This window comes from Danio rerio, chromosome 5, assembly GCF_049306965.1.
Source record: "Danio rerio strain Tuebingen ecotype United States chromosome 5, GRCz12tu, whole genome shotgun sequence".
Classification (NCBI taxonomy): domain Eukaryota; kingdom Metazoa; phylum Chordata; class Actinopteri; order Cypriniformes; family Danionidae; genus Danio; species Danio rerio.
Window position 1 is genome coordinate 70,974,101 of NC_133180.1, and position 25,649 is coordinate 70,999,749.

Consider the following 25,649-nt stretch of genomic DNA (forward strand, 5'->3'; position numbering starts at 1 on the left):
ACACACACACAGAGCACGTAGCCTATAAACGTGTTTAATATATATATATATATATATATATATATATATATATATATATATATATATATATATATATATATATATATATATATATATATATATATATATATATATATATATATATATATATAAGTGCCAGGGAGGAAATAAACTACCCAGATGTTGTCTGTTTAGATAAAAAGGGAAAAAAACGTGAGTCGGAAGTGTTTAATGATCATTTCCGGGCAACGCTCATGGTCAAATAGAATCCAACATGGCTGCTCACATGTCCAGACTGAGGGGCTGGAGCCGAGCGCAAAGGTTTGCTCTAAAGTCTTTTTAAATGTCCAGTGTGATGAAATGCATTACACATTTCGAGGTGCGGCAACATGTATGTTCTGACTTCGTAAAATAATGTATTTCGTATGTTTTCTGCGCCTTATAAAGTCGCTTTATGGCGGTAATGTTGGAGACGTACAATATCTCGCGTGTTTTTCCTCCACTTCAATCAAATTAACGTTAAATTGTGTTGACAGCAAATCTCACAACTCCCGCTGTGGATAAATTAATGTTCTTATTGCTGCTCATTTAACTGTGTTGTTGTTTAATGCTGAGAAACCTGCAGAAAAGTCAGTATGGGGGTGTAAAACTTTAGGTAAAGTTGGTTTTATATTTGCACATTCGTTCAGTGACAACTTCTGACACGCTTCCTATATTATTTACCATGGTATTTTCAATATTCGGTCTGAAATGACAGTATAACTTCAAAACAACATTAGCGCTATTTAATACACTGTGAACAACGTTGTACGATGATATTCACTGGCATTGAGGTAAAGTTGATGTTATATTCACACATTCGTTCAGTGACAACTTGTGACATGCACCCTCTATTGTTTACCATGACTTCAAAACAGCATTAGCACTACTTAATAAACTGTGAATAACGTTGTTAGATAGTCATTGACTCCTAATGTGATCTCTATTTAGAATTAGCAAAGAACACTTTTCTGAAAATATATTACTAAAGTAAAAGTCCAAATATTAAACAATCTTTACCCCAATGTCACTGGCTGCTAATATAATTTCCCTGTTTAGAATTAGCAAATACTACATTTCTAAAATTATATTGGCAATTTATCCATAATAATATAAAACCAACCCTAATCCTTTGTGTAAAAAGCACTCCAATATGTTATTAACCCAAATGTAAGTGACTGTTGGGCAAAAATATGCTTGAGTAAAAGTAACAGGGTTCATACACATTTTAACTACTAAAATTCCATGACTTTTCCATGATTTTTTAAAGACTTTCTAGTAAGTTTTCATGAGCTAATGTTTCATGCAATGTCTACATTTGCGTGGTAAAAGAAAATTTATTACAGCATATCGTAAAACAAGCAGCAATCTATTTAGTTTCAATTTATATCTATCTGAAGTTGATTTAGATAATGCTTACACCTATGGGGTCAATCTAGGGCCATATATACTTGTAAAACAAAAGAAAGTTTTGCAAGCAAAAAAGAAGCATTGAGCAAAAAAAAATTTAAATCGCAAAGCAAAAATTTGATTTTAAGAAATAAACTTAATTTTGCTAAACTGCAAAAGGAAGATTGGGTCTTGAGAAAAAATGAAATTCGCAAACAAAAAAGAATTGCAAAAAAAAAAAAATTTAATTAATAAATTTCAGGCAGAGCAAAAAGATATATATATATATATATATATATATATATATATATATATATATATATATATATATATATATATATATATATATATATATATATATATATATATTCAACCGTTAGTTTGCGATGCTGTTTTTACTTTGCACTTCCTTGCAGCCCAGTAGGGTGTTGCCTATTGTAAACACCCAAGTTTCCTTGACTCCGTTTTGGGGCAAAAACAGCCCCACTGTTTATTACAGACATAACTGTATCTTAAATTTTCAACCGCTGCACAACAACTAGGACTACGTTCTCAGTTGTATAAAGCAAACAGTCATGCAAATGTTAATGTAACGAGGATTAGAGTTATAATAATGTCTGCAACTGCAACACTGTATCAAGCCTCCTTTCCACAGCACATGACATTTGGACATGACTGTCGGAATACGCCCCAATGAGACCAATCGAGGATCAAAATATGACCTATCTATACAGAAATTTTAAACATGAATCAATCAATAGCTTTTTTTAATGTCTAATCATCTCGTTTAATCCTGCTGTTTTTTTCGCAGCGCCGTACAACAGAATTTCGCACACACAAACTCTAGTGTGACTGCAGCTTAAATAAGTGGGAAAAAAAGCAAGAGCCATTATTCTCTGTGCGTTCACCATGGTTGAATGTATACTAGAAACTCATAGACAGCTAAAAATATTGGAGGAAATGTAGAGACAACATAAAAAATATATATTTTTATTGCTTCATTACTTGCATTTATGAGTAGAAATGTTTTTTATAGACTTGATAAAAAAAAACAAAAAAACAAATAAACTAGTATTTCTCATCACACACTGAAATACATCACATCCGGTCGGCCGGTCGCATACAGTCTAGTCGCAGGAGTTAAAATATTTCAGCGGATCCGCAGCTCAATTCGGATCTGAATATTCTGCATACGGAGATGATCGGAACTCCACTCAGCTCCCGCACTACTCTCCATTGGAAATAAATGACTTTTGGTCTGTCGCTTGTTGTGTGCAGTGGAAAGGTGGCTTCAGAGTTGCACAAGTTTGTTGATTCACAAACTATGCATGCTCTCTTTCTGTGAACACTTTAAAATATCTGCAGAGTTGTCCAAATTAACATCTTGTGAGTGTTTTATTACTGACACATGTCCGTACAGCAGGATCTAGCGAGACACGGTGGTCTCTGTTCCCGTCAGCGAATTTCAATATTGTTCAGCTACAAACCAAACCGTCTTCAGATCCATGCGTTTCAACAGATTTAGAGGGTTTTTACTGTATTTTACATTTAGGGTTACGTGGTTTATTTTAATGGATATAAATCGATAGATGAATAGAAGTCAGTCTAATTCAAAGCAGCAGCAGTTTTCTCTTGTAGTCCTGTCAGATTAATTTACTGAAGAAAAGGCCCAAATACTTTGAAGTTGTAAAGAATTCAGGAGCTTTGAACCTGTCTGTGCGTTTTTTTTTTATTATTAATATATACTTACATACACATATATATATATATATATATATATATATATATATATATATATATATATATATATATATATATATATATATATATATATATATATATATATAAAATGCACAATGTTTCGAGTTTTTTTTATAGAATGATGTAGAAAAATAAGGAAATTATAGAAGGCAAAAAAAATGTTTTGCTAACAAATAAAGCTTTAAAATAAGCATTTTTGCTAGACAATCAGTTTGGGCCTTCAAAAAAAATTTTGGAAAAAATGTTGAGAACCCCTGGTGTAAATTTATCACTCCAGTCTTTGAATCCTCTGTATTGTTGTTTATTGATATGCAGGTATGGCATCGCAGTATGTCGACAGTACAGCAGCGGCAGCTCGTATCCCAATGTATCTCTGTCCACACCGCTGCCCGGCATCCCCAAACCTGTCTTCGCCTCAGTGGACGGACATGAGAAATACGAGACTAAAATCACCACATTAGAAAACGGACTCAAAATTGCATCGCAGAACAAGTTTGGGCAGTTCTGTACAGTTGGAAGTAAGTTCTGTGTCGTTTTCTGATGTTGTTTGGTTCATAAGAGCAAGGGGCAGTACCATGAAGCTGAATCAGCTGGCTAGCTAGCTAAGTTTTAGTGTAGTTTGCACTTATTCTGGGTTTTTGAGTACCACAAAGGTAACTCGGCTGCTGAGGATTACAATGGCAATAAAGAGTGATTAAAAGTCGAGCTGCCTTCATGTAGGCTTAAACTTAAGATTGGTGGAAATTAGCGCTGCACAACATATTGATTCAGCATCGATATCTCATTGTGATCATTGACAACAGTCATATCGCAGGATCTTGTGGGGATTATTCACAGTATTAACCCAAACAATGACCAGTCTGTCAGATGAAGAGGAGAGATTCAAAATAAAAAAGGTTTACTGAAGATAGTTTGCAGTTTCATTAGCAGAAGCCAGCTTCAACACTTGCAATGCTTTCCTAGGCCGCTCTGCTTACAATCACAAATCAATAACAATTATACTCTTTACACAAGACCAGAAAGGGTGCGATTCAGGTAACAGGTTCTGATTAGTTAAAACAAAGATAGACAATTCTATATGTGTACATCAATGAAACTGAACTTAGCTAGCCAGCTAATCTAACTTCATGGTACTGGCCACAGAACACCCTTTGTACTGAGCGTTTTATTTCACCCTTTTGTTTTTAGTCTTGGTAAACTCAGGTTCACGTCATGAAGCAAAGTATCCCAGTGGAATTGCACACTTTTTGGAAAAGCTTTCCTTTTCTGTAAGTGTTAATATTTTGAGTTGGGTTTCGTTGATGGTTTTTATACTTCATTGCTTTGACGTTGTTATTCTGATTTAAAGTCTACAGCCCAGTTCGGAAGTAAAGACGAAATTCTGCTGACACTTGAGAAACATGGAGGGATATGTGACTGCCAAACATCCAGGTGTGTTGGGGACTTAAACATGCATGCACACAGACTCATGGGGACCTAAATTGGATAAACTTGCTTGAATCATACAGAATTCTGAAAATGTAAAAATGAAGAATGTTTATAGTTACGGTTGAGTTTAGGAGTAGGAGGATAGAATATACAGTTTGTACAGTATAAAAATCATTGCGGCTATGGGAATTCATTCATTCAAGTTAGGGCTGGGTGATTTTTTTCGATTAATTCGAATTTACGTTTTGACGACGATTTAATTTTATATTAAATTGAGAAATTGCAATTTTTATATTATAAAAATATTTAATACATTATAATGGCACCAATGCCCTTTGGTTCACTTTCTGTATGAAGCAGGTCGCACACCAAAAGTGCCGTTTGGCGACGCACCACGCAGCGCCATGGATTTTAGGTTCTAAACAGGTTCGATACACACACTGGCGCCGCCCAGCCACGATTCAGAACGCAGTTCATATTTCAGCCACGCCACAGAGCGCCATCTAAATAGTTTCATGTTAAATATCATGCGAATGTGCTCGTCTGGTGTGTGATCCTTTAAACTGTCATGTGCGCGCCGTGTCGCGGCGCTTCTGGAGTGCGACCTGCTTGACTGTCTGTTAAAGCGTGAAGTCGTGTAGGATTTTACTTGTTGCATTAGTCTGAGTCACGTCTGTGTGGATTGTCAAGACATATTCCCTCATCAAGTCGATAAACTCGATCTCAACATGTATGAAGGACGTAAAATCCTGCCATGTGAATAACCGCGCCAATCTTAGTTTGAACCGCGCTGATCTTTTGGTTTGAACACGAGCAGAGGTGAGCAGCAGCTCAGCAGCTGTAGTAATAAAAAGCGAAAGTACACGCCCCCATGACGTCATTTAGCGGACCTAGTTGAAAACCAGACAGATCAGTCAGCATAATACAGAGAGTGGTGCAAAGCGCATGAAATGATCGATATTTAAAAGGGGGGAAAAAGAAAAATAGAATAAATATATTATTTTATATTTGACACACATCTGGTGCTTGTATTTGCTCCTGCTATACGTCCACAACTTCACGCATTGGGTTAAATTAGGCTTTACAGTTTCCATGTTCAGTCCTTTACTTCCACTGTATCTTTTTAAGAAAAAGGCAGCAGCATTACAACCTGTCATTCAATCAGAGGAAGACAAAGTCAAAGCCGAGCTGACAGAAAATCTTTCCTAGGCTCAACAAAACTTGCAAAAAAATACCTCTGTATTCCTGCAAGTGCAATATTTACACAAATATTTTATTCAAATCTTCTTTTATTTAAAACAGTATTTAACTTGTGAATTTGTTTTACATTTATTTACACCTTGTTGACCAATTTATGTATGGCATGCCATTTAAAATACAATGATCCTTAACCAGATGGTTTTTCGAGTTACTTATAAAGAGAATGTTACTTTAGTCATGTTGTTGTAATGTTTTAAGTTGACTAGTTACACAATTAAAAAAGATTTTTTTTCAGTCAAACTTTATAAAAAACCTAGATTTTTTTTGACATATCGCCCAGCCCTAATTCAAGTGTTTTTGTTTAGCACTTTATCGTTCCAAAGCAGCTTTACCAAAGGTTATTACATTACCATAAAAATCAGAAAGGTTAAAGTGTTGTGTATGGCAATATAAATATAGTTCAACTTCAATTATACAGTATATAGAGTTTATCCGAAAAAGTGATGCTTATGTTTATATAATACATGTTCATTGAAGTTAATTAATTAATTATTACTAATAAAATCACTAGATTACGGGGTTTGACTCTTCAAAATATGACTTTTTCAAGTGTTCTCCCCACAAGAATAGCCAAATCGTGTGCGTGTTTGATGCTCTTTAGATTTTTTTGATCCTCGTGTTATTTAACATGCTTGATTTCTGTGTCATTTTTACAGGGACACAACCATGTATGCGGTTTCAGCTGAGGTGAAGGGTCTGGATACAGTAGTGCATCTCCTGTCAGATGCGGTTTTACAGCCTCGTTTATTAGGTTAGTGGCTGAAACGCAACTAATTCATTCAGGTTTTAATGTTAGGTTCAAGAGTTCACACTTAAGCTTGTTTGGCTTGCTGTCCCGGGAGAGAGCCCTGAGCTCATAAACTCCTAGAGCCTGGGCCTCCCTTCCGTTTGCAAGTCAAGAGGGGAGTTTGAGCTCTGGTAGATCTTGAGAACTCCCGTGCTGTAGTAGCTAATGAACAGATGGTGACTGCTATTAAGAAATAACTACTTATTAGGAGCATGTCAATGGTGATGATTTGAATTAGTCAAATGGGGGGGGGGGGGCGACGTGTTAATTCTGCACAGAAATGTCTGCTGGCTTGGTAAAGACTAGAACCCGTGACGTCTTTGCTGTGAGGCAACAGTGCTAATCACTAGGCCACCGTGCCACTCATCTAGAAAGGAGGAGGAGTATGGGTGAAAGTAGGGGATTCTTCAAAACGAAGATGGTTGTTATATGGATTTTAGGGTATTTATAGCGGCTAAGGAATCGTCTGATTGGTGAATCATAAATAATATAATGCGGTAACGGCTGCAAGCAATCATCCTCTCGAAATTAGTTTATAAATAAACTTCACTTATTGAGGATCTAATGCAGACTTGAGTGCTGCAGTTGCATAAAATCATTGCAACTACATAAATGAGGGGAACGCAGCATTTTATATTTATATTTCTTATTACACTTAAGAGATTTGACTTGTTCATCTCAGGAGTTCTCAAAATGAGGCGGTTGAAGTAAACGTTCACATGAAAATTAAAAAATATGTTTGTAAGGCTTTCATACATGCCAAAAAAAAATAAACAATAACTTTAAAGTTTATCAATGTTGTTTATTTTTCCTGAAAACTCGTGAAGGACCAAGAAGATTGAAGCGTCTCATTTCTCACAGGATGTTTTCAGTATTATTGCAGTTTTTCATGGTCATTCTAACATGGTAACTTGGCAAGAAAGGTGTCCACAAAGTGAGTCATTAGTATTGAGAAACAAACAATGAGTTGCTGTCTTCATTGGTTTGCTTTGTCTGATTTCTGTTATTTCTTCAGATGAGGAGATTGAGATGGCCAGAATGGCTGTTCGGTTTGAGTTGGAGGATCTGAACATGAGGCCTGACCCGGAGCCTTTACTGACAGAAATGATTCATGCTGTAAGTTAATTTTTTTTGTTTAACTAAAATGTACAGTGGATGTCTTCAATTTTGATTAGTTTTCATTCATTGTAATAAAACAAATTGGAAGTATTACTCTTCTTTATAATACACAGGTTTTAACGCATTAATTGCCTTCAGAGGGCTCATTTATAGTGCTCGGCATAATTGAGTACGCCCTATTTTGAAAGAATATTTTTATCCATTTCTCAGTGAATATAGGCAATGCGTTTTGGTGCATTTAAACAAAACAGATTTATTAAACTGATATATTTATTAAAATAATATTTTAGTAACCAAACATATTTAGAAATTGAGAGAGAATACAATTAAATTCAACTAAATTTTTACATTTTTGTTTGCTTCTCATTTTTTTATTTTTTATTTTTTTTAAAAATTTGTATTTAATATTTTTTTTATAACATATAAATTTGGGTGTACTAATTTTTGGACCGTTGCCGTAAGTTATTTTGTTAGATGAGCTCCTGATCTGGCTTCAGTACTGACTAATCTAATGTGTATGCACAAATATAATATTGTATAGCTTCCTATTAAAAGCATAGCTTTGTGAGGGGTGTACTCCTTATATGCTGAGCACTGTAAGCAATGGAAATTAAAATCTGAAAAAAATCAACCATTATAAAATCATTAACATGCATGCTAGAAAATAGGTGCTACATGTTAGGAGCTCGAGCGAGGCAGTGGCGCAGTAGGTAGTGCTGTCGCCTCACAGCAAGAAGGTCGCTGGTTTGAACCTCGGCTCAGTTGGCGTTTCTGTGTGGAGTTTGCATGTTCTCCCTGCCTTCGCGTGGGTTTCCTCCGGGTGCTCCGGTTTCCCACACAGTCCAAAGACATGAGGTACAGGTGAATTGGATAGGTTAAATTGTCCGTAGTGTCCTGCTCTGCCCCCTCATATTGGGCCGGCTGACTCGCATGCTTTTCCGCAAACACAGAAAAATGTAATTCAGCGCGTAACGAGGCTGAGCATTAAAACGACACGAACCGAAACCAAAACTTTTAAAAGTGAGATTTTCTTCCTTTCTTTTGTCCCTTCTTTCTTGAGATGCTTTGCCGCTTTCAGCAATGAATTGAATGATTTATTATATTATTTTGTTTGTTTTGTAGCAGAACTATTATTTATTAAATTGACATGCATATAAAAACAATAGTACAAAATAAATATTTCTTACTACAATGCTTCATTTATGTTTGATGCAAACCATAAACTTATTTTTCATAAAGTAGAAGTAGGACTTTATCTAGCAGATAACTTACGTTAAAGCACATTCAAGGCAGCATGATGAGAAGTATAATTCATTATTAGTATTATTGTCATCATGATCATCATTGTCATCATTGATATTTTATAGTTATTCAACATTCATTTTGGAATTATTGCACAAATATTAAGTCATCACAGTATTAGTTAGATAGTTGTTCTGGGTTTTGTTAGTCCCAATTGATGTTGTTTTCAAATACAATAAATCCCTTAATATACAACTTGTCAAATATATCATTCATTTTTGGTGGGTGCTCCTAATTTTTTTTTGGTGCTCCTTATATTATATTATTTTAATATTTCAGGTTGGGAGCACCGGTGCTACCAAGTAAGAAAGTTTATTTCGAGCCCTGTAATTATTTATTAATTATTAATTGATGGGTAAATGGGGTAAACTTGGACAGAATAACAGATTTTGCATTATTTTCTTTTCAGTTGTTTTTTTTTATTTCTTTACATTTCTTTGGGTTTTGGCATGATTTCTAGCTTTTGAGGATCTTTTGGTCTACTTCACTTTGTCAGGCAGGTCCTATTGTATGTATGTATGGTATGTGTGTGTGTGCGTGCGTGCGTGCGTGTGTGTGTATGTGTATATATATATATATATGTATATATGTATGTATATATATATATATATATATATATATATATATATATATATATATATATATATATATATATATATATATATATATACATACATACATACATACATACATATATATATAATGTGTATATATAACATAATATAATAATATAGAACTGGTTGTCTGTAGAGCAGTGATTACCAAACTTTTTCTTGGAGGGCCGGTGTCCTGGGAACACACGGGAACAAGCTAATCAAGGTCTTACTAGGTATACTTAAAACACCCAGGCAGGTGTGTTGAGGGAAGTTGGAGCTAAACCCTTTAGAGCACCGGACCTCCAGGAATGAGATTGGTGACCCCTGCTGTAGAGTAATATAAACTATTTAAAAATGTATGTTTGACCTTGTATATATCCTCGTTATTATGAATGATTTTGTCTGAATTGTTGAAATACTTTACTAGTGTACATAAACTTGCATTTGTATTTAATTACAGAACAATTTAACTATAAATAAATGTTTTTTTACAAGTTAACCAATTTAAAAATACAAAACCATAACCTTGGGATTAGTGAACACTGCGTAGAGAGCCTGTCGAAGTCTTCATTTCACAGTTTCTTCAATGTTTAGGCCGCATACAGGGGCAACACCGTAGGCCTGCCGCGCTTCAGCCCTGCTGACAATGTGGAGAAGATCGACAAGAAGCTGCTTCACAAGTACCTGCAGAGCTATTACTGCCCGGAGAGAATGGTGCTGGCCGGCGTCGGCATCGAACACGAGCAGCTGGTTCAGTGCGCCAGAAAATATCTCCTGAATGTTCAGCCAGTGTGGGGCGAGAGCAAGCCTGCCAACGTCGACCGCTCTGTGGCACAATATACGGGTGGCATCGTAAAGGTGAGAGGGGTTCTGAGACCAACAGACATTGTTAAATACAGGGTTTCCATGCTTAATGAAGTGTTCTGGAGTTCCTATGGTTAAATAAATAAAATGTTTGTGTGTTTTTATGTGAAATAACACAATCATACACATGGCAATTCGGAACTTTTTGATTTAGTGGCTAATTCATATGATCTCATTCGGAAAATTCACTACGATTTGCTCATCTCCTAATGACGGTTGGGTATGACTGAACTCGTACAGTTTAGCTAATAAACAGACATAAAGCAAAATATTTATGTTTCCTTGTGAGATCAGGCTGGAAACAGTTATGATCAGCAGTCTGACTCTGATTTGAGGTGAAATGCTAATGTTTTTATAAATTGTTAATATTGCAGCATGTCTCTTCGTTGTTTCCAATCATCTTACCATATAGTTTCTCTCAGCTGCATATTTTCTTTTAAAATATGTAGATAATATTTCATTGTGAAAGCTGTTTCTTTCTTTTATTCATTCATTTTCTATTCAGCTTAGTGCCTTCATTAATCTGGGGTCGCCACAGCAAAATGAACTGTCGCTGTTTCTTTCAATGTCAGATTATTTTACACTCATGCATTGTTAAATGTTTAACATTATTGATATGTTTAACCCTTTTTTAATTACTTAAAATTTAAGGAATTCTTTCAAATTGAAATCTTTAATAGGAACTACAACAAATATGATATATATATATATATATATATATATATATATATATATATATATATATATATATATATAGAAGAAAGAGTACAGTTAAACGCAACAATTCTATTGTTCAGAAATTATTTATTTTTTAGATATTTCCCAAGTGATGTTTAATAGAGCAAGGACATTTTTCACAGTATTTTTTAATGTTTTTTTTTTCTGGAGAGAATTGTTTGTTGGAATTAATCAGTATAAAATTGTTTTAAAAGATTTTGTAATGGTTAATATTAGTAAAGAAAATCTTTTTTTGATAGTCTACAGAACAAACCACTGCTATATAATGACTTGCCTAATTACCCTAACTTGCCTAGTTAACCTAATAGACCCAGTCAAACCTTTAAAATGGCACTTGGAGATAAATACTAGTATCTTGCAAAAAAACACCACTGTAGATCCCAAAAAGTTATGGTAACTCAAACTATTTGAAGAAACTGATTGCTACAAACCATTTAAGTTCAAAAACTAATCCTAATGAGTACTGTGAACTTAATCCATTTGAGTAAATGAAGCAATTTGAGCACAGTAAAACCCAATAAATGAAGAGAACTCAAACCAATTGAGTACTGTAAAACCCAATTAGTTAAGGCAAGTCAAACCGTTTAAGGTAACCGATTGCCACAAAAAAAAAAAAAAATACTAATACTACTAATACTTTCCTTCTTAGACTTTACAGACCTGAAACTTGCCTATAGCACTTATTCATTGTTGCTCTTAGTTGTGTAAATTGCTTCCTTGTCCTCATTTGTAAGTCGCTTTGGATAAAAGCGTCTGCTAAATGACTAAATGTGAATCGTTTGAGTTAAGAAACTAATCCATGAGTATAATGAGGTATTTAATTAACTCTTTACCTTCAACACTGAGTTCAAAACTCTTTTCACATGAGTAGAATTAACTTTCAGTACATTTTGAGTTAACTACACTCATTTCATTAGATAAAGTTGACTGTTGGGTTTAACAGTGTACTAAAATATTGTCATCAAGGCCCTGACAACCCCTACTGTTTATGGTTTTTGTAACCAATAAAGTCACTTAATTGTAAATTCTTTTATATAAATATTTTTATTTCTTGTACAGTTAAAAAAGTCAACAGTGCACATATTGCACATAAACCATCTCTATATTATTTGTATTGTTTACTTTATTTTCTACTTATTTAAATGTCATTGTGTGTTCTTGTGTTGATATTTATGCATGTACTGTATGTACCCTGAGCTCCTGAAAAAAAGACCCACAAATTTGCACACACTTGGTGAATAAAGCTCCTGATTCTGATTCTAATCTTATTGTGTGCTGTCAGATGGTGAAGGACATGTCTGATGTGAGTTTGGGTCCAACACCCATTCCTGAACTCACACACATCATGATCGGGCTGGAGAGCTGCTCCTTTTTGGTTCGTTTCTCATATTAATTTGATTTAAGGTTTTATGAAACTGCTTGCGTGCTGATTTTTGTTTGTTCATGGCTGATAGGAAGAGGACTTCATTCCCTTTGCTGTCCTCAATATGATGATGGGAGGCGGAGGCTCTTTCTCTGCCGGAGGGCCTGGAAAAGGCATGTTCACCCGGCTCTACCTGAATGTGCTCAACAGGTGTGTCTTTATTTCTTCATGCACTGAAATCACACCAGGGTGTCTGCTGGTTTTTTAGTTATATTTAAGACTTTAAGACATTTTTAATACTACTCGGAATGAAATTTAAGACCAATAATATAGCACAGTTTGCAAAAACCCCATGCAGCACACAACTAATGACCCTCCCTAACACTGTTAATGATCAGTGGTGGAAAGAGTACTTAAAAATCATACTCAAGTAAAAGTACCATTGCTTGCCTAAAAATGTAGTGCAAGTAGAGTAAAAGTATCTGTTGTGAATAAAGTAAAAAGTAGCCCTTTCAAGGGTAGTGAGTATTACGCTGTGAAAAGCTGGTGTGTTTACATGTAATTTGTGGTTGTGTGTTAATGTAACACTCTGTAGTGCGTTTAGTTATAATGTTGCATTCCTGCTTGGCAATAAGACGTTAATATTAGGTTAGATTTGGGTTGTGATGTCAGGTGACCAAAATTCAATGTCTAGCCAGTGTCTAAAGCCTGGTTTATACTTCTGCGTCAAGTGACCGGCATAACTCACGGCGCAGGCAACGCGCGTGGCTGTGCATTTATACTTCTGTCTCTGTCGGTTTGCATTAACACTTCCGAAACGCTAGTGGGCAGTGAGGTGTTAATGTTCCTCTGTGTCGAGTTTCTTCTCTGCTTTTTTGCTTTTCCTGAACACTTCCGGGATGTACAAGTGGCTCAAATTCGCTCATTTTGAGGCAGGATCCGGCGGACGTGCAACAATTTTAACTATGAGGTAAACACAAAACAAAACTTTCCATCCGGAGCTCCTTCACGGGACTCCACACTTGTAAACAATCGCTCGAGCCATTCGTGCGGCTCTCGGTCCCGCCCAGACTTGTCAGCGCTACCAAGCCGACCAATCACAGAGCTTACGCTACTGGTCGTTGCGACGTGTAGTGACGCAGAAGTATAAATCAGCCTTAAGGATTTAGGTTGTGTTAGAACAGAGGTCTTAAACTGCTTGCCTGCGGGCCACTTCAGTTAGCGATCGCCTTTTCTGCCCCATCCCACCTTACCACCTCCCCTGTTCAGTTCACAATGGTCTTCCCCCTTCTATTCAGTTCACGATCGTCTCCCCTCACTCTTCAGTTCGCAATCGTCTTACTTCCCCTCCGCCCTGCCCCGTTCTTCAGTTCGCGATCGCCTCTACACTTCCCATCTTCAGTTCGTGATAACTCCCCCCTCCCACCACATGCACCTGTCGAATTTTTTATTTTTTAAGCACATTCCCCTTTGAACATCTACTGATACAATGGCCCCATCTTGTTTGTCAATCGCTAAAATGCCCCCCCCCCCCCCCCCCACCAATTTAAAGGTTCAGGACACCCTGGATAACTTTTTTTTTTATATATTAACAGATGTGTGTGTGTTGAGCATCAGTTAAGACAATGTTAGCACCTGTCAGCTTTAATTGTGGGGAAAACTGGATAATTTTGAGCTTTTGTCAGCTAATTTCAGCTTCCGGTTTTAAAATGGTTTTTGGGGCGGGATCAAAATCGGCGACGCAGCGCAGTACTGCAAGTGCAATGATGACGCGTCGGTTTCTCATTATTATTCATAGCGGAGTTTTCTTATCCTATGAGAAGAGCCGGCTGCTTAATTATTCATCAGACCTGCCAGAGTCAAGCCCGAGCTCTATCACGGACCCACGGGCACACAGTATTTAGCCGTTCATGAAGGCTCATATGCGTTTGTTTCCATGATCCACGCGGTTTGTTGCATGTTTTCCCCCGCGATCTTGTCAGGGCCGATCATACAGCAAAGCTGTGTGTGTGCTGCTAGCATTTTTGTCGGGAGAGCAGCACGAGAATTAGAGAATGGCGGACGCTGTCTTTTATCAGGAGTTCGTTTACATTCAGACACATCGCCGTGCTGCTGTGTTTGCCTAAATCCTCCAGATTACCAGCAGGGCTAATGGTTAAAATAGACAGGTCAGGAGACCTGCTGCACTGAGTCTGCTGGATACGGGGATTGTGGGAGAAGACCCCATTTATAGGGTTTACATGAACACACTTATCTTTATAATGATATAAATTGTGGTTGTGTATATGAAATTACGAATAACAAATGTAGCAGGGCATTAAATCACTGTTTATTTCTTTGCATTTTAACTTTGTAAACTATAAACTCATGCGTCTCCTCACGGTTTGTCTCATTTTGTGAGCTAGCTTCGTTCGCTCCGCTTCTTCCCTGCTGGCCACGCCCACTCCTGCCCTGTGCTCGCGGAGCTCCACGCCCATTAATCAAGCATCTTTTGAAATAATTCTGAAGTAGACTTTAACTGAAAGTGGGGGGTGTCATGGCCCTTTAAGTTTTGAGACCCCTGTCGACCCCTGTCTTAAACCAATGTCATATTGACATCAGATACTGATATTTATTCGTCAGGTCTGGCAACCAAAATCCACTGTCTGATAGACATCATAGAGGTAACATCCACACAAAGCTAACATCATCAGACGTTGATATTTGGTTGATTTTAGGTTAGACGTGGGACATTAAGGCTCTAAAGTTATTTTAGGTTGAACATCGGGGTTCTGATGTCAACCTGATTTTTTTATTTCCAAAAAAAATGCAATGTCCCCATGACGTTGGGGTACAACGTCAATAGGACGTCATGTTGACGTCTTGTGCCTGCTGGGTATTTAAGACCATTTTAGTCATCATGCAGTAAACATCAGTCATCTTTTCATCAGTTACATGCATCTAAACAGTCTCTGGGTCAATGCATGTAAAGATTTTGAACATCTTCTTGTGCACTTTTAACACTTTCAAACTGTTTGCTGCGATTATAAATCACCCATTTCTCGAGGTAGTTTATTATGATACGATTTTTACCTTCTGTGCCATTTGATTGGACAGGAATCACAAGACTACTCAGCCAATCCCCATAGACACGAAAAAATAAAGTAGTGACTGCAGATTGAAGGAAAGTAGTGGAGTAAAAGTACTAATACAGCACTAAAAATGTACTCATGTACATTTATAAAACTACTTACTGTACGTTCACATTGAAAGCCGCGAGAGCGTCAAAATAGCCGGAAGTCATTCATTTTCAATGTAAGCTGGCGGCGAGGAGCAGCGCGGCGCGTCTTAGCCGGTGTGGGCGGCGAGGAGAGTTGAAATCAAGTTAACTTTATGGTAATGAGCTATGTTACTGGCGAGTTACTGATGTGCAATAATGGTGTGTGTGTGTGTATATATATATATATATATACATTATTTTTTTCTTTAAAAAAAGCTGGAATCTTATGCGACAATACAAAACAGTACTGCTGCTTCAGAATATTTCAGACATATGGACACACTGGATAATTAAGTGGAGCAAAGCCACACCACATACAACTTGATCTTCCATTGTTAAAGGAATTTGATAAAAAGTGTGGAACCTTTTCACGCTAGAAAGCATGTTTTATGCGGGAATGTAACTGATATGATATGCTGCAACGGCCCCTTTAAATACAGATGGATGTAGCCAATTTTAACGCTCTCGCTGCCGGAGCTGAAGGCATTTCAGATGAGGGCGTTAGCCCCTTTCACACAGTGATAGCGGTAAATATCTGGAAAATTTCCGGAACGACTTTACCGGTATATTCAAAAAAGCGCTGTTCACACAGGCGAGGACGTTACGGAAATTTTCCGGAAAAGAGCATTCACACATCCATTCCAAAATACCGGTAAATTCTGACATCATTCACCACAAATGAGCTTTAAACGGCTGCGCTTGTATTTGTAAACATTTGACTAAATTACAAACTCTGTGGATGATCAATATTGTGAACAACTTTGGCAGGATCACTTTCGCATGTCGAGATGTTCATAATATGTGCGTTTGCAGGCGCTCATAGGCGCACGCAAAGCTTGAAGGTAAACAAACAACGGCTTATCATAAGCATCTCATCGATGATTATTTACACAGTTGGCATAAAGAAGAACATATAAACGTGATCTGACTAACTTCTAGCAACTAAATGTGTCTGGAAAAATATTCAAAGGCTTTTATCCTCACAAACCGCGCGGACGTAAATGCGTCTGACTGTTGTGATTGGCTAAAGCAGACGTCTCACGTCAGCACATTCTAGACGTGCACGCGCTTATTACGGGAATCTTCCTTCTGCATTCACACAGCGCAGCATTCCAGCAAATTGCCGGTAATGTTACAACTTCTCTTTCCGGAAAATAGCCAGAACGAATTTACCGGTATTTTCAAAAAGGACCTGTTCACACATACAACCTTTCCGGAAAATTGCCGGCAATTTTCCGGAAAGGTCTGTATGTGTGAAAGAGGCTATTGACGCCAGGGTGGCCAGAGCAACCTTTGACACTCTTTGTTTGTAAATTACAATTTCTGAGAAAAACTACTCAGTTCAATTCAAAACTATTATTATTATTAATAATACAATAAAAACAATAATAGCTCCAAAATAGCTACATTTATTTAAATTAATTGTACTTTTAAAATGTATTTTTGCGTTTTAACACCCATCTTAGACTGATGTGTGTGCATGCTTTTATGGATTTTCCAAGTATTATTTTTCACATTGAATGTTTGATACATGCTCAAACTGCTGGGTCAAAAAATATGTTTAGGAAAGATTTTAAAGTAGTGTGTCAGGCACCTATAAATCATTTGTCATGCTTTGTTTGTGACCTGCACAGGCATCACTGGATGTACAACGCTACATCGTACCATCACAGCTATGAAGACAGCGGTCTGCTGTGTATTCATGCCAGTGCAGACCCAAGACAGGTTCGCTAGTTACTTCTATGTTGTAAATATTCCTGCAATACACCACATTCTCTCAAATATTCGTTTTGTAGGTGCGGGAAATGGTGGAGATCATCACTAGGGAGTTTATTCAGATGACCGGGACAGCAGGAGAGGTGAAACCTTTGTCTATCACGTGTTATTATGATCGATTCGCACATTAAACAGGTTTTCAGGAATGAACATTATTGTAAACATCTAGTATATTGAATGTGCAAATATATGTTTATATTTAAATTTCATTAGCAAGGAATTTTCTATAATATTTTTTCTTATTATTTTAAGTCTTGTTTGTTTTATTTTGGCTAGAATGAAAGCAGTTTTAAATTTTTTTATAACCATTTCAAGGTCAATATTATTAGCCCCCTTAAGCAAATTTTTTTTTTAATTGTCATCTCCATTGTTATAATCTGACTTGCCTAATTAACCTAGTTAAGCCTTTAAATGTCACTTTAAGGTGAATACTAGTATGTTGAAAATATCTAGTAAAATATTATGTGCTGTCATCATGACAAAGATAAAATAAATTTGTTGTTAGAAATGATTTATTAAAACTATTATGTTTAGAAATGTGTTGGCAAAATCTTCTCTCCTTTGAACAAAAAAACAAAAGGGAAAAAAAAAACAGGCGGGCTAATAATTCTGACTTCAAATGTGTGTGCATGAATTGAGTAAGTGTGGAGCCTGTAATAAGAGAAGTTAGTCAGCATTAGCTGCATTGATGAGCTCAAATGTGGGGTTTGTGCAGATGGAGCTGGAGCGAGCTAAAACGCAGCTCAAGTCCATGCTCATGATGAACCTGGAGTCTCGACCGGTCATCTTTGAAGACGTGGGTCGACAAGTGCTCGCCACCGGCAAGAGGAAGCTGCCGCACGAGCTGTGTGAGCTCATCAGTAAGTATGAATGAAGGGAATGAAGCCTAAATAAGTGTTTAGCTTATTTATATATTTCAAATTAATTAACTAAAGTGTAGCTTCAGGAAATAAATAGTGCTTTTTTGTATTCAGCAAGGATGCTTTCATTTTTATGAAATTCTTTTCTTATGAACTCTGTTTAGTAAAGTTGTTTCCACAAATGACAAGCTGCACATCTGTTTTTAATAATAGTAATAAGAAATGTTTTTTTGTTTGTTTGGTTTTTAAGCAGGAAATCTGCATACTAGGCACTTTTCTGAAGGCTCATGGGTAGGCCCACATGGAATCTGCGCAATTTTTTTTTCTGTTTATTTACTTGTGTAAATGTGTGTGAATCTATATTTATTCCGTTTTTAAATTAATTATAGCAAGATTATTGACTAATATGAAAATGTTCATCTGATTTATGTACAATGCCGTTTGTGAAGTACTATTTTCTGTCTTTTAGTAGATATAGTATATGAGAGACTTGCTTTGTTTATTGAATAAAGTGGATGTAATTGGATTTGCATTGTAGACATTAAAAGTAAAAAATATATACATTTTTATTTCATATATTAAGGTTTTAGTTATAATACTCCCAAAATAATTCAGCAGAAATTCGCAGATTTTTACCAAAATTCTCTGCAGAAATAGCAAAAAACGTCCGCAGATTCTGTCTGGCCCTACTCACGGGACACTAAACGCTGGCCTTTTTTATTTATTTATTTATTTTTATTTTTTTGCAGAAATATAAAATCGAACCATTTCGGAATTATAAGTTTTTCTCTAAGCTGATGTTAAGATTTAGGTTTTATCGTCATCTTCAGAATATAAAGTGAATCAAATCCTTTCATCAAAGTGGTCCAAAAACTATTTAACAACACCAAAAATGTCTTTGATCCACTTTAAATTGTAAAAAACCAAGCTGACTGTTTTAAATGTCAAATTATACAAACAGTGGAACATTTCAATAAAATAAATGTGATAATTCCTCTAAACCATCGAATTTACTATTTTTTTTCCCCTCCCAAAAAGATCTTTAAATCATAGAACATACGGTAAATGCTGCTTTTGGATCAACTTGTTACATGAAAATATATTCCTGTCATGTTTGACACCAATTTAAACATTCATTTAGAATCGCAGATCTTCTGAGATGATCCTGATTGGTCCTCGTATGTGCTTTCAAAGTGCTGGTTGGCTTACAAATAGAAATAGAATAGTTAAGAGTTCGCCTTTGTAGATCGAGACTTTTGTTGTATAGATAAAAGATCTCAATGTGCACAACTTAAACAAAATCAAATATAAATGTTGTCTGGACACAATCGTAAATAAGTTGTCAATGTTATAATGCCTAGACAACGAAGATAACACTTTAAATGTACAGTTGAAGTCACAATTATTCGCCCTCCATGTGAATTTTGTTTTCTTTTTCAAATATTTCCCAAATTATGTTTAACAGAGCAAGGAATTTTTCATAGTGTTTCCTATAATATTTTTTCTTCTGAGGAAAGTCTGATTTGTTTTATTTCAACTAGAATAAAAACAGTTTTTTTTTTAACCATTTAAGGTCAATATAATTAGCCCTTAAGCATTTTTTCTTTATTTTCTACAGAACAAACCACTGTTATGCAATGCCTAATTTACCTAGTTAAGCCTTTAAGTGAAGTTTCTTAAACTTATTTTGAGAGGAGCTCATGATAAGATTGAGCTCATCTGGCCGCTCATCTGTAATCAGTAATTATCCAATCAGAGTGATACTAGTTTACTCAGTGTTCTTACGGGTGCTGTAATCGCGGAAAATGCTTGATTTTTATTATATTGTTTTCAAGGTTAGAAAAGTGCTTGGATTTTGGAAGATGCTTGAACCTGCTTAAATTTGAATTTGCAGGGTTCGAAATTGTGACTGTTTGGGTTGCAATGCGCACTATTTTATCTATGTGACCTCAAAATATATTTGGGAGCATATGTGCGAGTGCATAAAATGTTGTTGAGCGACCAGTTTTCATTGCAAAATGTTCACCGCATGCGCTTATTTATGGAGCTAATAATCAGCCAAAACAATCTGAATTTGAATTGTGTTAAAATGAATTATTAACATTTGTAAGTTAACAATACTGTATGTCCTATTAGAAATGTTTTGAATTTGTATTTCTTAACTTGATTAATAAACATCTGAAATTTAGGACAACTTAGTTTTTTAAGTCAGATTTATTATTAAACTTCAGATTTTTTTTGGTTTTGAATTAAAGACTGCTGATATTGGGTATGTAAATTTTAAGAATTCAAATGAACACAATTCAAATTCAGATTGTTTTGGCACTATTAGCTTCCTACGTATTTAGGAGACATTTACCCAGAATGCATCTTTGCACCTGAAATGTCAATCCAATGACTGTAAAAAAAAAAAAAAAAAAAAAAAGAAAAAAAAAAAGCAATGCACACATTATGAACGACTGGTCATTAAAGTTTGGTACTACACCCAAACAAAATCTGACTGTAAGCTCATTTCTTGAGATATCAACTTGAGGTAGAGACTTAAAAACATACTTCATCCAATAACTGAACTTTTTTTAAATGATTTTTTTTCTCCTTTTTGAGTGAACTATCACAATAAATCTATGCTAAGTACTCAATTTAAGTTGAAATGTCATATTGTGTGTTTTTTTTTAAAGCTCAATGGATTTAAATGTGAAAAGTACATACAACAAATATAAACATAATTAACCGTGGTTCTTAGGTGATTGAAAAGCAGTCAAATGCTCTTTGAAAGTGCTTGAAAAGGGCTGGAATTTAAAGTTGGAAAAGGTGTAAGAACCCCGTTTTTTATAAATATTTAATTTTCTCCCTACTGCTCTATCTTCGTTTTGGCAGAATCCCCCCTTCCACCCCATCTCCTCCTTTTCCTCCCTTTTCTAAAGGAGGAGCTCTCGAGACCTACCTGATCTCAGATCTCCTGATATGCTCATTGACCGGGCGGAAGCCCTGGGCTCAAATATCTCCAAGCTCAGGGTTCACTCCTGGGACAGCATGCCAAACCTTCTATAAATGCTAAGCATATCTAAGTGGGAACTCTTGAAATGTCACTTTAAGCTGAATACTAGCATCTTGAAAACATATCTAGTCAAATAGTATTTACTGTCATCATGGCAAAGGTAAAATAAATCAATTTTTAGAGATAATTAAAACTATTATGTTTACAAATGTGTTAATGTTCTCTTCCTTAAAAATTGGAGAAAAAACATTCAGGGGGGCTAATGAATCAGGAGGGCTAATAATTCTGACTTCAACTGTATAATTGTATGTGTAGTTCTAATATCAAGCCAACGACTTCTTTGCTGCAGACCTCTATTAACCCACGTCACTCTTCTGTTTCAGGTACAGTCACAGCCAGTGACATCAAGCGAGTTACGATGAAGATGCTGCGCAGTAAACCAGCAGTGGCTGCTCTGGGAGATCTGACAGAACTGCCCTCCTATGAGGACATTCAAGCCGCTCTCTCCAGTAAAGATGGACGCCTTCCTCGCATATATCGCCTCTTCAGATAGAAAACCAGCTAGCAGACCCAAACAATCTCACTCTGGAGTTCAGGTGCAATGCTGAGAAACACTGGCTGGATTTTTTTAATCTACGTAGTGTTTGAATGTGACCTTCAAGGGATCGTTCACCCAAAAATCATGTCATTTGGAAAGATAACCGAAAGATAGCTATTTATTATTATTCACAAATATAATTGGGTCGTCTTCAAAACATCTATGTTGCACAGTAAAAAGTCTAATTGTTGACCATATGAGTTCTCATTTGTTTTTGGGTGCAGAATCTCTTAAATGGTTAATGCCAGAGTTTGGTTTCTCTCTCACACACTCTCTTTTGTTAAACCCCATCATGTATGGAAAGTAAATGAATATGCTTGTTCTTTTACTTTTTCAACTTAACCGGCTCAATAAGTGGACATTTTTCCCCCATGCACTTTGTTCATATCTGCACAGGCTGTTTTTCTGTGAAAAGATGTTCCTCACGTTACACTTTTCCACGAATCTGTATAAAACTTTTAGCGTTTAGTATATTAAACTATTTATAAACTACAACTTACTGTTTACTGTAGCAGTGACAACTTTAACCAACCAAAACCCTTCAAATATTACCATTCATCCCTAAAATACATCTCAGTTTCAATAATAATTAAGTTATTGTGAGTTTTTAGGATTTTCCATAATTAGGTATGCGTTTACTAAAGTTTTTTTATACACTTCTGATCATTTGTTTTCAAATATCACCATTTAGAGCAGTGTTTCTCAACCACGTTCCTGGAGGACCACCAGCACTGCATGTTTATGTCTCCTTTGTCTGCCACATCCATTACAGGCTTTTCGGTCTCTGCTAATGAGCTGATGATCTGAATCTGGTGTGTTTGGTTAAGGCACAGGTGTCAAACTCAGTTCCTGGAGGGCCGCAGCTCTGCACAGTTTAGTGCCAACCCTAATTAAACACACCTGATCAAACTAATTGAGTGCTTTAGGCTTGTTTGAGACCTACATATAGGAGTGTTGAAGCAGGTCTGGAACTAAACTCTGTAGGGCTGCAGAGAAACATTGATTTAGAGCATTTATTTGGACAGAAAAATAACTATATATTAATATAAATATTATAATCAAGTTTTTACATATTACAATTTGACTCAAAACGCACGCCTATTAATGATTAATCTAGAGAACAGTAATAACTCTAGAGTGGTGTCTTCATTTTGATTTCTAGAGCTTTATTTTAGATTACCCTACAGGAACATTTATTCTCTTGCACTTCAATTACTGTTCTGTTTGTTCATTGCTGGTCATTATGTTAATAGTGATGGATGACATTTGGAAAAAGAAAATAAACGTTTGGTCCTTTCTTTAAATTGTTTTGTGTTCTTGGTGAAACTTTACTGTGTTTTCAGTATTCAGATGTGCAATGCTCATAAAAAAAAAAAAAAATCAATATAATTCTAATGAAGAGTATTTTGTTTAGTTTATTAATGCATGAATCCTTGCTTGAAAATGTAAAAATTAAAACATGAAACAAAAATCACCAGAAGCTGGCAAAATGACTCGGCCTAAAGAACTGATTCATTTATAAACGAAGCAAGTGATGGGCTGCATCTGAAATCGCATAATTCCATACTATATAGTACACTAAAAACGGAATGCGAGCGGAGTAGTATGTCCGAATTTGTGAATTTGAAAAACAGTATGTGAGAATACCAGATGACCTAAGCTGCGTCCCAAATTGCATACTTATGCACTATTCTACGCCATTTCGTAGTATAAATAGTGTAAGTAGTGTGTTCACACCGAAAACTCTCAAAGTAATAAGTGCACTTTAATTATCCGGATGATGCACTCATTCAGCCGGTAAAATTAAGTGTGTGATGATGGACACTTCAGGCACTCAACGACCGCAGGTTTGCTCACGTAGCAGAAGGGGCGGAGCTATCGGGCGCACAAGTTGGATAACTTTATTTGTTTTGGATAGTGATAGCAAAATTCTCCCGCGAGAGTGATTATAGCGCCTCCCGATGGTGAATGCGGTTATACTCATGGCAGGTATTATTTGATAGTTTGCGCATTTATTTCAGTGATTTGGCAACCGTCAAACGTCATCTGGGAAAAGGTTTGAATTTCCGCTTAGTATTTTATCATGGGTGCCCTTTAAACTACAGCCATGCTTCTCTGAGAGAAATGTTTTACTCCAGCTTTGTTTAAAACTATGTTCCATTACATAAACTGAAGGAAAAAAAAACAATATTGTGTTCAAAATGAAACTTGATATTAATTCCTCGTTGTATAGAATCAATATCACATTAGCGATGGCTATTTTCGAGCTCTGATATTCAGGAAAGCAACACTACATCAAACAAATCTGAACAAAACATTGAAAAAGGTTATATGGGATATTTTTTTCTTTCATAACCTCAATATAATTTCATTATTTAATAATTATAATAATGCGTTTTATTTAAAGGCACCGTACAGGCCAGCTAGAACAATCAATTCAAATAAAATTCAATATAATACAAACTTTGGAAATGCAGTAAGGTTAAAGTGAATAAGCTGTTCTAAACAGATGTGTTTTGAGTTTGGATTTAAATTGAGAAAGAGAGTCTAAATTACGGAGATCAGGAGGAAGTGAATTCCAAAGCTGAGGAGCAGAGTGGCTGAAGGATCTGCTCCACATGGTGACAAGACGGAGTGAGGCGGACAAGTGAGGTGAATAGAAGAGTATTCGATGTGTGGTGATATGAACGAGATTAGCAAGGTATGGAGGAGCAAGATTGTGGATGGCTTTGAAAGTGAGAAGTATTTTATAATTAATTAATATATATTAATTATATATATATATATATACTGTTGAAGTCAGAATTATTAGCCCCCCTTTGATTATTTTCTTCATTTTTAAATATTTCCCAAATAATGTTTAACAGAGCAAGGAAATTTTCACAGCATGTCTGATAATATTTTTTCCTTTTGGAAAAAGTCTTGTGTTTTATTTCGGCTAGAATAAAAGCAGTTCTTAATTTTTAAACTCTATTTTAAGGGCAAAATTATTAGCCCCTTTCAGCTAATTTTTTTTCCAACTGTCTACAGGACAAACCATCATTATACAATAACTTGCCTAATTACCCTAACCTGCCTAGTTAACCTAATTAACCTAGTTAAGCCTTTAAATGTCACTTTAAGCTGTATAGAAGTGTCATGAAAACTATCTAGTAAAATATTATTAACTGTCATCATGGAAAAGATTAAATAAATCAGTTATTAGAAATGAGTTATTAAAACTATTATGTTTAGAAATGTGTTGAAAAAACTTTCTCTCTGTTGAATAGAAATTGGGGAAAAAATAATGCTAAAATTAATGCTAAACCCTGCAGGGACACCGGCCCTCCAGGATCGAGATTGGTGACCCCTGTATTAAGGCATTAATAGACTCCATCACACTATGACTGATTTTTGGACTGCAATGCGGATGTTTTTTTTTTTTTCATTAAAAAAAAATAAAAAATAATTATTAAAACAATAAAAGTAAGTATTGTACACTCATCCTAAAATAATCTCAACACTGCCAACAA

General features: G+C 35.8%; 1 protein-coding gene across 1 annotated transcript; it reads left to right on the top strand.

Moving 5' to 3' along the window:
* Positions 1-259: 259 nt before the first annotated feature.
* On the top strand, positions 260-22,740 carry pmpca (peptidase, mitochondrial processing subunit alpha). The gene is given in 13 exon segments (NM_001007442.1): positions 260-321; positions 3,505-3,707; positions 4,378-4,457; positions 4,538-4,620; positions 6,534-6,628; positions 7,680-7,780; positions 10,276-10,539; positions 12,566-12,658; positions 12,738-12,856; positions 17,540-17,630; positions 17,702-17,764; positions 18,397-18,541; positions 21,923-22,740. Coding segments are annotated over 13 exon segments (1,554 nt in total). The 5' UTR covers positions 260-274; the 3' UTR covers positions 22,093-22,740.
* Positions 22,741-25,649: the final 2,909 nt, after the last annotated feature.